The sequence below is a fragment of the Armigeres subalbatus genome, chromosome 2 (assembly GCF_024139115.2).
Source record: "Armigeres subalbatus isolate Guangzhou_Male chromosome 2, GZ_Asu_2, whole genome shotgun sequence".
NCBI lineage: Eukaryota > Metazoa > Arthropoda > Insecta > Diptera > Culicidae > Armigeres > Armigeres subalbatus.
In genome coordinates this window covers 369,334,870-369,352,359 of record NC_085140.1, presented here as the reverse complement: position 1 = coordinate 369,352,359, position 17,490 = coordinate 369,334,870, and the positions used below count along the sequence as shown (strand labels likewise).

The 17,490-nt window shown below is 37.1% G+C and overlaps 1 protein-coding gene across 1 annotated transcript; it reads right to left on the bottom strand.

Moving 5' to 3' along the window:
- Nucleotides 1-964: 964 nt before the first annotated feature.
- Nucleotides 965-12,731, bottom strand: LOC134213040 (uncharacterized). Its single transcript, XM_062691538.1, has 3 exons — nucleotides 12,599-12,731; nucleotides 12,090-12,231; nucleotides 965-2,066 (listed from the first exon to the last, which is right to left on the bottom strand). Exons 2-3 carry the CDS (start codon nucleotides 12,138-12,140, stop codon nucleotides 1,926-1,928), a joined length of 192 nt encoding a protein of 63 aa, XP_062547522.1. The 5' UTR covers nucleotides 12,141-12,231; nucleotides 12,599-12,731; the 3' UTR covers nucleotides 965-1,925.
- Nucleotides 12,732-17,490: the final 4,759 nt, after the last annotated feature.

The following is a 17,490-nucleotide window of genomic DNA, read 5'->3' as shown; positions in this document are numbered from 1 at the left end:
ACATGTTCAACTTTCTTTTCGTTCAAGTGAATTGAATTAAGATGTTTACACGTTCCATTCGCGTGCGATTCAAGCGACTTGCTCAATTCACTTGCCTTGTCTAAACGTAGCATTAGTGTTCATTAAGCACTTCCACAGTTATTAACACTGCGAGGTTTCTTAGCCAAGTTACCATTTTTGCATTCGTATATCATGAGGCTAACACGATTATACTTTTATCAATGGGTATATAGGGGAACTGTTCCGTTTTCCACCTCACTGAACATATATTCATCTCATTGCAAAACAGAGAAATACAGCACCAATCTTGTCTCTTCTTTTTGCTGACATGCGTGTTCACTGGTGAAAAAAATCACAAAAAGAAAAAACAAATCAAATTCCTTTTCATTGCTTTGTTTTCGATGGAATGAAAATGGGAGCTATGAGATGAATTTCCAAAGCGTTCCCCTAAGAAGGCTTGAATTCACTTCATCAGCACATTGCCACATTGGTCAGAATTCTCGGAACGGTGGACGGCAGCATAGAAAGGGAGATAGTACCAATGGTACGTGCGCTGGTGAAATAACAGGAGAGGAATCGTTGGCGAATATGGCCAAAAGGTCGAAGCTAGTGCAAGAGGATAACGAAATCGAAATGGCCGAGCCGACGGTGATGTACGAAGGGAATGGGAGGAAATTACCAAACGAGGAAATGGAATTGAATGAGTTGCAAAAAGAAAATGAAGCTGATCAGCAGTGGACGCTGCATCAACGAAAAAAGAACCGCTATTTCGGCCAAAATAAACGAAGGGGTTCCAAGAAAGAACTATTATTATTTATATTAATTTTAATTAGTCGTATAATGACTGATTCTGGCTCCGTAGAGTTGTTTTTACGATATCTGAGCCTGTCAAACAAAGAAACAATATAAAAACAATAGCTCATTGACAGTTGGAAGAGTTTCGGATATAAAAATCAAACGAACATTTAAATGTTGATATTATGTTTTCATCTATTCATCTGCTCATTGTGAAGTAAAAACTTCTTGCATTGCATTGTGTAGCTGTAGATGTCTGTAAACTGTTTCTCTTGCATTCATAATCCATTCACAATGCTTACTCGATACAATTTTAAAAAAGCCTAGTTTTATTTTACTACTAGTTCATATTAATCGCAATATCTCAATTCAGTAGCTACATATTACATACAGAATTTCAAATCACTGATGTTACAATTTCCTGTTACGAACTTCAATTGTTGAGTTATACATTAAATAATAAATAACGACAACATACACATTACTGCAAAACGTACACAAAGTGAATTATCTAATCAAATCATCAATATTTGAAAAGCTGTGGACTAAATTGAGTTGCGAGAAAAATGATTATTTTTGATTTTGAATTCAGTTCCACTGTCTATAAAGAACTCAAAAGCTTTGCCACTCTCAATTATTGTAATCATTCATTACATTTGTAACGTATTGTGTTCACTTAAAGCGGCCATTAGCTATTAATACGTCTTATGAAATAAAACATTTGATAAGGTTAACACTAACTAAATCTACAAAACAAATATATTTAGCAATTTCTGACGTGAACTGGAGTTCTCTCCGTAATCCAACCATCATCATATTATCACTAATTCTTTGCAGTCAAAACAATTAAGGTCTCTATACTCCTCCATGTTAGTGTTTGTGTGTGATAACAAGGATAATAATATCCCAAAAGCTAACGTACCTTTTTAAAAGCAAACAAACCGTACAACTCAGTCAATCTTTCTCCTTCCACACAATCATCCGCAGACATCCGTAGTTCAGTTCAGTTTCGCAACATCCTCGTCCGTTATATGGTTTTCAAAGTCATTATTATTTTGCGCATCACCCCGTTCCGTATGCAAATGTGGTCGGTTGATGCTATTTGGTGGCGATGCAGTTACTGCCTCGATCTAGTACTTCCGCTTGGGTTGTTTGGTCAGCATCTGCTTCATGCTGAATGAGGACAAACCAATTCCAAGGGCAGCTAGAAGGGCCGCCGATCGAACCGTGGCACGATCGCTCGACTTTGAGCCAGTGGCAATTTCATTCACCTGCGAACAAAGGAAAAGAACAGTGAACATATGAGAAATGAATTTGTATGACTTTAAGTACACTCTTTGTCATTATGAACATTTTTCAAAGCTGCTTGATATCTATGTCGATATCAAATCAATCTGCTGATGATCTTGACAAATATTTGTCATTATGACAATGCGTATACTGCGTGTTCAATTTTATATAATCTTAAAAAGCATTTCCTAGAATGGTAGGGAGAAGCAATATTTAGGCAGCACTTCCTATTCCCGTCCGCAGCGTTTATAACTTGACCGCGTTCCAACAATGACTTGTTTTTTTTTGTAAATCGCTAAGGTTCTGTCTCATTTGGAGAATTAAACTTAAAAGTGACAGTTCGAAAATTAAAAAATCACCCCGTTATAAGAATGACTGGTGCTACCCAGCAATTCCAATAGGACATCGATGGAAAATGATTCGATATCTGTCAAAAGCAATCTTGCTCTGCGAGCAGGGTTACTTGATAATTATTGAAATGTCACTTTTAAGTTTAATTTCAGTTTAATTATCCAATTGAGACAGAGCCTTAGGGTCTGTCTCATTTGGAGAATTAAACTTAAAAGTGACAGTTCGAAAATTAAACAATCACCCCGCAATAAGAATGGCTGGTGCTACCCAGCAATTCCAATAAGACATCGATGGAAAATGATTCGATATCTGTCAAAAGTAATCTTGCTCTGCGAGCAGGGTTATTTGATAATTATTGAAATGTCACTTTTAAGTTTAATTTCAGTTTAATTATCCAATTGAGACAGACCCTTAGAATCTACAAATGCTAATCATGTACATATGTACCTCTATACTGCCGTGAATCGCATAGTTGTCCCATATGAATAGGAAACCCAGCAAAGATAAGACAGATATGCGATTCACGGCAGTATATGTACTAGAAAACCCAGATCAATCCACCTAGCGTTGGTGGTGCCTTTCTTACGCAATAAAAAAATAAGAAAAACACATAACAACGGTCGAAATAGCACTTTGGGGGATAGATTTTACTTTTTCCATCAATTCATATCCATTTGCGGTCATTTGAATGCATTGCTGCAATCTTTGAAAAACATTTTATTTTCGTTTTTGATTTTTTTTCCAGGGGGGAGCCCTTGGCAAAAAACAATGTTTTTTAAATAACGTAAGATGATCCCATTTATTGTAATGGTTCGAAAACTAATCCTAATGAGTGCTTCGACCATGCGTCCGAATAGGGAATTTCGGGCTTATTCAGCAGCCGTTATAGTTGCGAAGGTCGACGGAGGTCCTTCGTAGCTTAGTTGGTTTAAAGCACCAGTCTAGCGTACTGAGGCTTGTGGGTTGGAATCTCATTTGAAGGAAAATAACTACTTCCAATACATTTTTAAAACCAGAGTCTTCAGAGATGATGCAATCACTCGCCCACTGCAAGCCGAATATACCTTTGCACTTGCCACGAGTTCATGCGGAATTTGTTGGAATTTTTGGGTTAGGTTGGACAGGCAGAGGTCCGTCTTGGTTAACGAGCTGCCAATGTGATAGATAGGAGAAGGCAACTGATGGCATTTCTAATTGGATGTAGAAACGAGCTCTATAGTTCATTTGCAATTCTAGCAGATTACTGTTAGAATACTCAAGTTGAAGGTATAGGAATAGTAATTGAAACGGTATGGAAGTCCATTTCCAGTTCTAGCGATTGATAGAATATGAGAAAAAGATACAAAGTAGGAGATTGGAACGGACCTGGGATTGAACCCACGACCTCCTGCGTATGAGGCAGAAGCAGTAGCCATATGACTACCAAGCCCGCCGTATTTAGTACACTTGAGTTTTAACTAAAAAAACACAATGTAGTAGTAATTACAAGCGTATACATATCAGTATTTTCACTTGATTCGCGATCCTAATTAAAAACTCCAAAATAATAATGTTCATAATTTTTCGCGTGTAGTGAGATTGTTTTGTTTAAGGTCACTCCTGACGGAATCCAAGTTTCGAAGTGCTTGCGTTTTCGGGGGCACACCACTCGTTACGGAGGCGGCGCACAACTGTCATTTTTGTTGATTTAGCTTTGCTGCGTCACAGCATGCGTGAAACAATAAAAATGACAGTTGTGCGTTGCTTCCGTATCGAGTGGTGTGCCCCCGAAAACGCGAGCACTTTGAAACTTGGATTCCGTCAGGAGTGACTATTCGACCAAACAAGACACTAAATGAACAACGGAGGAAGCAGAAGAAGAAAAAAAGAAGTGAATAACATGCCACATATGTTAGAATATGGGCCCATAAGTTATACGATAAACTTTTGTGCGAGCTTTTGTGTGATCTTCATGCAAGGTGATGATGATGACGAACCATGAGTGAAATTCCATTATCATTATACAATGCTTCCACGGAACCAGTTCAACATGATCCGTGCTGGTAAAGTATTAACGATGTTGATAAGCAAGTTTATTTAGGAAAATTCTGTAAAAATCATCGATTTTGTGAGCAATTTGGAAGTGTGGAATGCTCTCAAATCTATTTGCAGCGATCGATACCATAACAGATGTGTGTACGTTCAAGAATTCTTGTATCTGCGGTTATTGTCCATTATCCGAAAGCATCATAACCCCAATACTATTTTGGTCGGATTTGATATCAGTGTATTACGCGATGGACGCGGTAATCTGGTACAAAGCAAGAGGAGTTGAATTTGTTCTCAAGCAGATGAATTCTCTAAACAATGTCCAGGAGCTTCCTGTTGGAAATTTTTGTGCTTTAACAAAGGCACATCTGTGAATGCATATTAAGGAAGCGGACTCCATCGTAACTTTTATTTAAATATTAAAAATGTAGCCTAAATCATTGAAAAACGGTCCGTGCTGAAGCTAATGGGTGCCATCCGATCAAAATCCCACTCCTTGGCGTACGGAAGGATCTCGGATGAGTAATGCTGACCTGCTGCAAAGTATAGTAAAGGACATAAAAGCGAAACAATAGTCAATTACTTTCAAAAAAAAAAAAAAACAAAGTCGTAATGTTATTTTTAAATCATGCTTATACTTTCTGGGGCCCCCTATAACAGTGATCCCCAAAGTGCGGCCCGCAGGCCACATGCGACCCTCTAATGGAACGTAAACACGGTCAAGCAGTTTGACCAACATTGACTCCACCTCTCGTTTGTTCCAACATCCATCAAGTTCTACCAACAGCGGCACGAACAATCACTTTATTCGACCAACAATATCACACACGAACGACCGGAGCGCTAACTTGAGCATCAACCATCAAAAAATATATGGGGGTTTGTGCAACTTCACTACAAATGCTCAAACATGTTCGGCGAACCTTGACTCCACCCCCGACAACTCAAACCAAAATCAAACCGTTTTAATTTTTTCCAACCGAGCCGCCAACTGTCAAATGGTTGTTCGAACAACTTCACACACGTTCCAACAAAGCAGCAACCGAAGCGTTTTCTCGGGGGTGGAGTCAATGTTCGTCGAACTGCTTGATTGATGTGTACGTTGCTTAAGTCTTTTCTTGCGGCCCGCGAAGGATTTCTGAGATTACACTACAACAAGTGGCCCATTGATTTGCATTATATGACCGAAAACCCTTTTTTAAATTCCCAATGTGTACTTGGAAATCTGTCAAGCTCACATCATTATGATGAAGCACTATTTATATATCGCGAATAAATGTATTTTTATGATTCAAGAAATTCATACACGGATGTTATGTCTAAGCCAACAGCAAATAAACTTCGATGTTATAGCCCCAGGTTATGGTAATAGTCAATAGGTTTTTAAGGCCTCTTACGGTGTCATTCAGAATGACTACCGTGCGGCTCACCAACACAATCTTACAATTACCCACCTCCTCACTGCGAATAGCACCGATCACATTAGTTTTATTATAAAAAACCAAACCTGACCACCATTTCACAAGAAAAAGTATCAGAACTAAGTTTGAACCTAAACCTACTTATTGTCAAAATAATCGAATCATTTAGTGCACATTTGGCGTCGATTCAATGAAAATAAAACTAAGTGAAAAAATTTCCTCTTCCCACCGCGCATGCCAACGACGTCGTCGGTTGCTCGTCGTCGGCAGCTTCGCATGCAAGCAGTCATTGATCATTACCTATCGCAGTAGGCAGTGATGTCCACTTGAAATTCTGTAAAAATATGTAAAATATCGAAAAAATAATAAATCTCTCTCCAACCTTTTATCTCTTAATGTCATAATTATATCTTCATTATTCTACTTTGGAACGTCTTGAAAAATTAAATAGAAAACGCAGCAAATTTCAATTATGCTATTGGTGTGTTTGAACAGCTGGCAACAATGTCACGATATGTGAACATAAACAGCTAGCAGCATGAAAAAATAAGACATAAATATCAACGTAAATCAAATAGCTAATCTGTTGATTTTCGGACACATTTCGTTAGTTTATGTCATAGTTAAACCGTATTGAGTAATCCTGCGTACAACTCAGACTGAAATCGTTCACATTAATGCAACGTTTACGGTAGTCGGATGTTAACAAAACAAGTGGTTATTTTTGTCTGCCTTGTAGATTGGTAGGTGTTGGTAGTCAAGTTTCTCACGACTACTAATCTTAAGTTGATGATTTTTGTGGTACAACCACAAAGAGATTGGAGTGCCACCACAAGTCACCTTAAAAACAGATTTAAAGAAACCAAAATTTGAAATACAGAATACTTGATTTATTAAAATAAGTTTGGTGTGACGAAATTGAACTGAAATGTTACTGGATTATTACCTCCAGATAATACGTTGACTAGCAACTAAGGATTCTTTCTGAATTCCATTCGTACATTTTTCAGCAGGCTTGCCAGAAACTCCTCGCCGAGTAGAAAATGAGCAAGAGCAAGAGTTTTTTTTGAGTAGCAGAAATAAGCATCAAAACTCACAACACTGTGCATCATTTAACCCGAGCTTGTGCGTCGCAAAACAAGAGCGAGTCTATCTGTTCATCTTTTTCTTGTGGTGCGTCACTCACTTACACTCACACTCAAAACAGCCTCCAAGATTTTTTTCACATACAAAGCGTCGCTCCGGAGGCTCAATGAATGAGAGCTCTTTCGCCCGACGCCTCACTCACATGTGTTTTTATTTTGCTTTGCCTCACTCTGTTTTTTTTTTGTACCTCTGCTTTTTTACGCTTCAACTCAATTGTGAGGATGCGACGGCAGTATTTTGCTGATGATGATTTTATTTGACTGTACACGGAAGAAATAAACTACCCAATAGTGAGTTTAATTCACCCAACACCCAACCTCGAACATCCGTACGGGAAGCCAAAATTGAGTAAGTAGGGTCGAAGTAGTTTGCCTTTACTCCCATGTTAAAAAAGTACCCAACGGAAAATTTATTGACCCAAATTTAAGTTTAATTCACTCAATTTCGACCTCAGGTAATAAAACTCAACATTGGCTTCCCGTATTGAACTGGCGTCGCACATAGGAGTACGTAGTATAAAAGCGTGGCCAAAACTATGTCAATCATTTTGTCGTCTGTAAATGCATTCATTATGAACATCAAAGTGTATTTTTTTGTTTTATGCTCTTTGCATTCACCTAGCAGTGAAGTATTGCCATTGGCGGAGTCAGTTATTGCTATTTGATAGAGTACCACTTGGCGCAAGAACGCTGCCTTTGTGAACTACAGCGTGGTTGCGACGAGTGGTGTCCACCTCTGGTTCCTCCAGTGAGTATGCTCTTTCTTATGTTATCTTCATTCTTTGATTGTTACTTACTATATTTACCGAAAAGGTGTGTTGACTTTATAAATTTGTCTTCGAATAATATTTATGTTCCTGGATAATGTGTTGTAACATCAAAAGGAGCAGATGCAATAAATACGGAATGCAAATCATTCGCTTTATTTCTTAATAACCTTTTACATCCAAAAAATGCGTATGCTTCTAATAAATCTAAATCTCAACTCTTCCTTGGAAGCGAAACATAATTTATGCGAGATTTATCACTCAAAACCATGATTATTTAAATTTTTTTTGTCCAACTATTTATGCAAATTTCACTATTTTGAAATAAAAATAATTCACGATTGCGTGAGGATGCGTGAAATGTTTTTCATGGAGCTTATTAAGAAAACTCCAATCTTTCCAACGCTGACAATTTTGTTGCTTGGACGGGTTTGGAACCCAATCAAAAGTTTTATTTTGTAAAACATATTATTGTAAAAATGGTGGAAAGAAGCTAGCAATTATTATCACGGTTATGGATCACCTGTAAACGTTTTCAGATTGAATCATGCTTGAAAACTTTTTACATACCCTCATTATTGATACCTACATTGACTTTCATCTTAAAAATCATTTAAAACCAAGAAAAACAGGATTATACGTGAACATTTTTTCATGCACACTTGCGATAAAACTAGCATCAAAATTATGGCGAAGTTTTGACAGCCAGCATTGCTTACAAGTTGACAATATTGATTCAAAAATCCCATGGCCAATTAGTATTACTATTTGAGAGTACAAAAACGAAAAAAAAATTGGAAATTTCTAAAAAAGAAGTTTTTGACTTTTGGCCAGGGTTTGGGCTGAAATACTCCTCAGTGCGTCGTTGGATTGTTTGGCTCTTTTGTTTTTGACAACAAAAGAAAGAGTGGATGAAAGCGAAGAGAAAAAATAACTCAAAAGTAAGTTTAAAAGTACTCAATTTTGGGTACTTTTTTTCTTCCGTGTAGCGAGTGTGAGGAGTTTTGTCAAGCCTGTTTTTCAGAATCGTAAACAGATTCCGTTCAGAACCTTCAAACAGATTCAGTTCAGAATCCCAAATAGATCATGTTTAGAATCTCCTGAACGGATTCTATTCAAAATTTCAAACGAATTCCGAAAGGATTCTTATCCAAATCTCAACCGGAGCTCTGTTCAGAATCAGTTCTTATCAGAATCTCAAATGGATTCTGTTTATAATCGCAAATTGGTTCTGTTCAGAATTCCAGGCGGATGCCTGGGTAGATGTTTCTTAAAATTTCCACCGGACGTTGCTTAGAATCGGATTTTTTTCGGTGAACCATAGTGAACAATAAAACGAGCATAAAAACATAAGATCGAATTACAGAATCGGTCGGCATATGATCATTTGGAAAAATTGAGCCGAAAAGATGCTATGATATACAAATATAAAAATTATAACTTGGTCTAGAAACCCTGCAGTTAATACCTGGTGAAAGAGCTTAATGCACACTAGGCTGCGAGGCGACAATGTCACAGTGAGGGATGTAATTCCAATTAAGAAGAAGATGATTCAATATAAACTGAAAAACAAATGTTGCAAAACTACTGCGGCCCGCTTCAACAGTTCAATATTTCTATGTGGCCCGTGACCGTGATAGTAAGCATGCTGAGGACCACTGCCCTATAATATACCGCGTCGTCGTCAAGGCGAAGAGTGGGCGACATCGGCGAGACACGGCGCTAACGGCAATTCATCGTCGTAAATAGACATTATTGCGCCTTTTCTTTGTTTGGTTGATTCTATTTATAAACAAATTCGAGATTCCCGTTTTGCGTACCAATCAAATCAGTGCATTAATGATAATGTTTTGTAATACATTTTTGTCATAATGATTTCAAAGATGTTCTTCTTCTTCTTCTTATTGGCATTACATCCCCACACTGGGACAGAGCCGCCTCACAGCTTAGTGTTCATTAAGCACTTCCACAGTTATTAACTGCGAGGTTTCTAAGCCAGGTTACCATTTTTGCATTCGTATATCATGAGGCTAACATGATGATACTTTTATGCCCAGGGAAGTCGAGGCAATTTCCAATCCGAAAATTGCCTAGACCGACACCGGGAATCGAACCCAGCCACCCTCAGCATGGTCTTGCTTTGTAGCCGCGCGTCTTACCGCACGGCTAAGGAGGGCCCACAAAGATGTTACTTCATCAAAACTTGAACTTGGATGATTGTCAATAAGCTCAAATTGAGGGTGGCTCATATTGCCCCTACTGCCCTTATATTTTTTGCCTATAGTCGAAAGGCTATATTCGACGGGGGATAAACTCTAGTTCACTACTTTGCCGTAATCTGAAAAAGTGACGTATACGTCATTTTCCAAAAATGGTATTAGCGAGTAGTAGGTATCACTTCCTGTCTACGATCGCTTATCAGTCTCATACGAATGGAAAACTAGCCGAAAATGGGACCTGTTGAGATCGCAGCCAACATAGTGAACAGTAAACTTCCTCATTAGATTCCACATCGCGGAATCAATTTGCCATAAACGAATCAGACAGTTGACCTAATAGAAGCATCAACGAAATCAAAATAAATATGACGTCAATCGGAACACAGAACTCAAATTCACATGTATGAGCACAACCTGGTGGCGCCCGTGTCGATGCAGCGTGAGGTGCCCATTATTGCCGCAACTAATTTGCATTGCCTGATTCCACTTCATACCGGAATGATCTATTCTGTATCAAAGTACAGTCCAGTGTTTATTTTTTTATTTTTGCTTTGGACATCAAACTAAATAATGATTATTCTGTCTCTGATAATGCGAAGTAAGCGGATCAAGCAGAATTTTACAAGCATTCAATTTCTATTCCTAACAAATTCATGGTGCAGCTGGTACTATTTTAAGAGGATTAAAATCAAAACAAACATTGTGATGTTTATATATTCTCTGCCTCTACCATGTTTAAATAAGAAATAATTATTTCTGTTTTTTTTTGTTTATGGACGACCGAAACATTCTATCGAATCGTTTATCAATTTGGTAACTTCAAGTGCTGTTTAATGAGCAGGTTGAAATCAATCGGAAGTTTCCCAATCATGCTCGTTGCCATTTGTTTACAATAAAGAACAAGCAGGATGGGAGAAACTTCGAGCGACTTTAAGTTGTTTATTGGACAGCACTATTAAAAGAGATCACGCATAAACATTTGTTCAGCAGCGTAAAAGTAAACAAAAATACGGAAAATTATGTATTATTGAAAATGATAATAAATTATCGCTCAATTATTTGAAGCAATCAAAATACGCCTGTATAGGTAGACCGGTAACTTTTGCAAATTGTGTTATCAAATACCATTCGAAGTTGCTCTTATCGTATCACGTGAAAGAAGCGAGTACGTCCGATGTGCTTTACTACTGAAGCACATTGGAGGTCGTCTTTGTCTTGGATCTGTTCAAATTATGTCTGAATATTAATGAGAGCAAAGTACATTTCAAGCAAAATTTTTCATAACGACGTATGTAACAAAAGTAAACAAAACGGGTTTTTAATACAACGTGACAATCACACGCGGCTTTATATAATACGCATCGATTTTACTGATTTCAGATCTTAAAATTCTTTAATTCGATCTTTTTGCGAATCGACGTATGTAAAAATTTCTATTTTTGAAGTCTCACTGTTACATACGTCGCTTTAACATATGGGAACTGAGAGCGACCTATGTAACAAAAAAGCAAAACAAAACAAAACTGCAGTTGCGTCAATCGTGCAACTATGGTAAACCGACCAATGTACACCGACGTACGTGTAGCATACCGGTGTATGTATAATTTTATCGTTTTTGACAGTGAATTTGAATGAACTGAGCTTTGCTGTGAAGCACGCTTATTACGTGCCATGTAATGATGCATGCCAGCGCAAAAAAGTATTGAAAAAAGATTTAGTTTTAAAACAGTTTTAGAAAAAGTTTTGCCAACTTTCTGCAAAGGATTTCTCGAATCCTCATAATTGTTACATACGTCGTTATGAAAAATTATGCTTGATTTTATTCATTATAAGGATACCAACATCAACGCAGTTCCATTTAAGGTAAGCCGATTTAACAAATCGGATTCAAAAATTAAGACGACAAATTACATAACGATGGAGCTTGAAAGGAAGATAATATGTACACAAATGCGTTGCGATTCATACATTTTCTAGTTGTTGGAGTGGGAGTAGATGACGCTTTACTAAATAAAAGGTACCTCAACTAAATTGCGTTGTGAGAATAAAGTCTGGCCAATAATCAACACTTACCTGGCCGTAATTCAGACGAATAGCGTATCTTGCAATTTGGGTAGTCTTCATCCTCTGCTAGACTATTTTAGGATTTTCTATCTTTTTATTCAGATGATTCGGGTGATACAAAGCAAAATTCTCAGAATTCGGACGGTTTTTCCTGCGAAGAAGAGAATATTCAAGGTCATCGACTGGAAGACAATGGTTTGTCTGCTGCACTGCGTTTATCGATTTATTCCACTTTTTTCCATGCACTAACAAGTACAAATTTATTCGCTCCTTTGGAGGAATTTAATTTTTCATATCTCTTGTCTAAGTATTTATAACATTTTTATGTAACCAAGAACTTTGCAAGAACTATGCGTTACAAGAAGCATGGCAGAAGGCCATTTTCTCAAGAATAATTCATACTTTCATTCTTCAATAGCCAAACAAATCTAATCAATTTTTAACTAATCATTTTTCACTGATTACCGGCTAAACAATAAATATTTCAATATACGTTATCTAAACACTGAAATACTAACTTTTCTCGTAAACTGAACCGGACCACTTCGAGAGCACAACGCTAGTGACAGAAAACAGATCTGAAAAGAAATTAAATTTTATTGGACTTTCTTCATCTTCATCCGGGTTGACGGCTTTCTGATGGATGGTGATTTCCCCTCCACGCTGACGTTTTTGATTTTACCGAGTCGATGAAGTTATCCCCAAATTAGCCCTCCCGATTTTTCATCGACTACATCGGTCCACGTCAGTAGGTCGACCGATTCTGGAACCGACGAATCAATAAATTGACCCATTAGCCTGGGACATGGATATATGAAAAAAATAAATTTTCGTTCCCTCATATTTTCCAGAAGCCTTTTGGGTCTTACAATGCTTGTGCGAAATTTCAGACCAATCGGTGAAACTATATTTTAGCGCCGGCGATTTTAATTTTCCATAGGATTTACTATGGGGAAATTTACCTTTACAAAGAAAAAATCCCCAAGGTGTCCCATTATTCTCTAACGATAAATCGATCGAACTACATCATAGGAAATTTTACCAGCAAACTTTCATTGGAAGACCGCAAAGTGATCCGACGCTCGTGAAAAATGTTATTTACATAAAACTAATTGCTGTATGAACGCAAGGCTCATTGTACTTTTTGTTCCAGCATCACTGCCGTCTGCTGCTTGCTGTTGTTTGTACGAGGCACCACTTTGCGTGGAGGATTCGCTTAGCATGAATGAAAAGCGGGTTACTAGGGATACGTTTATTGGCCTTGCTGTTTGAGTCTTCGTCCTTCTCGGTAGAAGAAATTCAACCAAATTTCAATGAAGGTGTGATTAACAAAAAGAGACATGTAACGCACACTTTCCACACACAATACAACAAAGTGACTATAGATGCAAGGTATAGGTTGGGGCCTCTCATTCTCGACGTCAATAGTTCGAAGCTGGTCTGAGCGGGAATTTTTCAAAGAGTATTTCTTTGACTTTCATTCAAACTATTCTGTCAGCCGTGTATTTTTTTTTAAATTATGAAGTGATGATTTATTTATTTAGTTTACATCTAAACAGTAATGATGTTGATAGTTAATAGTTATATTTAAAAATAATGAACTACTGTACTAATAGTTCTTAATATTACCGTTGATGTTGTCCACGAATATTCTGAGTTCATATGTAGGAATGTGACATAAAATAGATTTAATAAATATGCTTTAAACCAAAATTCAAAAAAATCACTTATTTATTAATATACTTGAGACAAAAAAACCATTTCAAAACAACCTTTCAAATAGATTCATTTTAAGTGCTTTTAAATTATTTTCAATGGGAAAATATATTATCCATTTCTATAAGACCGTTATAATTTAATTTTTTGGTTTATTTATTTATTTTCCATCAACAGGCTTAAAATAGCCCCAATGATGTTGGTAATAGTTGCTGAATTATATAATTGATTTCTTTGCTAAATTTGTTTAATTGAATATCCATGATGTGACGTTGTTTTAAAATGGGATGTGATGTTAATGTGAATATCATCTCTCATACAATCTAGATTTTTTCTTTAATCTGTATTAAAGAGATTTCCTACTCGAGGCAAAACAAATCTAGGAATCTCCTAAACTATTTCACAATTTAGAAAATACACAACTTTACAAAAAGTGTCTCTAACTCGGTAGTCTTCGATTGGCATAATCGGTATGTCAATTAAGTATCAACGCAGCAGAGCGAGTTCATTAAGAGCCAGTTCGCGAGAAGCGCGACCCCCTCTTGTATCGATATTCTCCGATTTGGATGAAATTTTCAGGGTTTGTTCGTATATATAAGAGAAGACACTTCGCAAAATTCCAGATTTTTTCATTGGGGGAAAGCGGGGGAAAACGCCCCTTCAAAAATTCTTGTTCGAACATCACCAAAACCAAAAAAATGCAATAACTTTGGCAATGAGTGACCGATTTTGTTTAAATTTTGCACGCTTTTTCTACTCAATTAGTACTTTATACCAAGTGGTTAATATGGTTATAAAGTTGTTTACTTTAGGAGAAAATAGACTTTTTCGATAAAAAATGGTCGTTTTTCCAAAGGGAATATTTTCCACCAACAGATCTAGGATAAAAAACTAAACCCGTAAGGCAATTAAGGAACTAAAGAGCTTTCATCTCAGAAAATCGCAATTTTCTGCAACACTGTTTATTCAAAAGAAAGTTCGCACAAATTTCGACCCTACTTAAGTTTATGTTTTCCGATCTGGTGAAAACTGTCCAAACTTTTTTGTCTAAGTTGAAAAAAAAATCAGAATTTTCCATTAGGGGATTGTAGGGTAAAATAGTCCTTTAAAAATAAATGTCAAAAAATACATCAATTTTTTATGTGAGTTCTAGCAGAAAATACATTAAGTACAAACTTGTAGCTTGTAACGATTGTGCGGTATTCATAACTCTCTTTCATCCTCCATCATTATCAATTTAAACCAAATTCTGCAAGTTTATTGTGCAAAACCCAACTTTATTCACCGAGTGGTGATACTGCCTTTCTCGCATTTAGCCAAGACACCAACCTTATATGGCGCTTATATAGTTCGATTCCATTTTCTTAATAACTTTTAAACGCAATGGTCGATCGTTAAAAAATTCAATAGTGATCTACAAGGCTTTGTCCCCTGTCGAATGCAACTTGTTGCGAGAAAATCGGTTAAGAATTACTATATGAAAAAGTGGCTAATGTTTTTCGGTTTTCGTGTGCACACACACACACACATACACACGGACAGACAGACATTTGTTCAGTTCGACGAGCTGAGTCGATTGGTATATAACATCATGGGTCTCCGAGACTTCTATAAAAAGTTCGATTTTGGAGTGAAATGATAGCCTTTCGGTACAACTTTGTTGTACGAGAAAGCAAAAACGTCAAACCGTGTACCATTCATACATTTTGAATTACTAACCTTCAAACTGCTAGCTAATATTACAGAGATATAATCTAAACAAAATGTTTGACTGAATGGACTATACCAGTGCTGATCGGGTGTATATATTTTCAAGGGTTGGCCAATTTTATCTCATAGGTAATGAAATACCCTCGATTCTATGTTTACACAACTGTGTGAAAAAGACTCCAAAGTTTAACAAAGTTGCATTCATTTTGCACAATACTTGTAATTTGTAATTGTAATTTATCAGCCTTCACCCTGGCCAACAGCGTTCGCCCATCTACACTTAAGTTAGGTGAAGACCTACCAAGCCTTCACCGTTATCATGCGCTAGACCGTATAGTACACCGGCTTCCAACCACAAGCAGGCGCTGGGTTTAACCAGTCCCACAAGTATCGGATACATTAAAAGAAAAGAGAGTTGATAGGAAAGGGAAATGTAGTTGAGAAGATTTACGATTGCTGAAACGAGACAATGATTTTATGATTAGTATAGTAACTCCACGTAGATGGATAACGATTATCTCTTAGATCCATGAATTCAACTCCATGCCTCTCTGTCAACTGTAACTCCATGTTGGATGTTGCTGTTCTTCAAAAGCCGGTCGTCTGTAACAAAAAAATAATGAGGGGGCCTCCATCATTGACCCCAAAGCATTAGTGATTGTTCTTTAGACCGTTTTTACGATATTAATTGGAGAATATATGCATTGTATAAAGGTAGGTATTTTGAACCGACTTCTTTCACTACTATTAGCATATATGATTTTTAATCCCAGTTCTACCCGTTTCGAATCTCAAGTGTACATCGCATTGCTACATTGCTCCTATTTTTTTAATGAATAAAACAATGAAGATTTGAATCATACAACTAGACAAAACAATATATCTTCTGCGTCGCGTCATGCTGAAAAACAAGCTCCCTATCATTTGCTGCCTAAGAATATAGGGAGACGGCAGGTATTTTTGTCTGTTCGTCATAGTCTCGAAAACCAATAAAAGAGACGGTTTTTTGTAAAACTCATACGTACCAAATCGTAAGCTCAGGAGAAACGTTCTGGTATAGTGGAGTTCTAGCAAATGTACGTTGCTTTCGTTGGTTTTAGCCCCTATGACGATGGACGGAAATACCTGCCGTGTCCCTAAATAATGAAACTGAATTAAAATAACCACACCAAACCTAAAAAACCGATCCCGAGTCAGCCGGCTGACACGCGTCAAAAATATGTTCCATGCGTGCCCTCCACATTAAGTAATATTATGAGTGCTGATCACTTATGACACCGAAAGATCGTGACTAGAGGGAGATAGATGTTGTTTCCGCTTATCAGTTTAGCATCACCAGTGGAAAATAATTCAAATCAACTTTGGTTATCAAAATGATATCCTTACCGCCCCGAAACTACCATTACTCACTGAATCGGGGAATAAATGCAATGTCACGCAGAGTTTAAACCCTCTCTTGCGCTAAGTAATACTGAAAACAAACCTTCTAATAATATGATGCGTAGAAACAATTCTGAAATTGTGCGTGGTAAAATAAGTTATATTATTAGTTAATTTTGTTAAACCCTAGCTACCCCACATTACACTGGCCCGCTTGGAGTCAACCGGTGGCACTTGGTCTTAGCATTCGTTTTCTTTTTAAATTCTATAACAATTGACCACGCTTACCCCCCATATTAGTAATATGTAGAACGAATGCTTGACTATTACTATACTAAGTATAGTAAAAGACCGGAAGTAATAATTGGGCCAGCCACCACCAAAAGTTGCATTCATTTTGCACAATACGGGAAAAAACTTTTTTTTTTCTACAACGAGCTGATTTTTTTACACGGAGAGCGTAACAATGTAATGTGTATACTACTGAATAGGATAGAGTGTCAATTGTCTGATAATTTGAAAACACGCCCCTCATGAAAATACTTCAAATTTTAGGATACACGTTTCTACACTCATAGATAAAGTAGGGGAACTGTTCCGATTT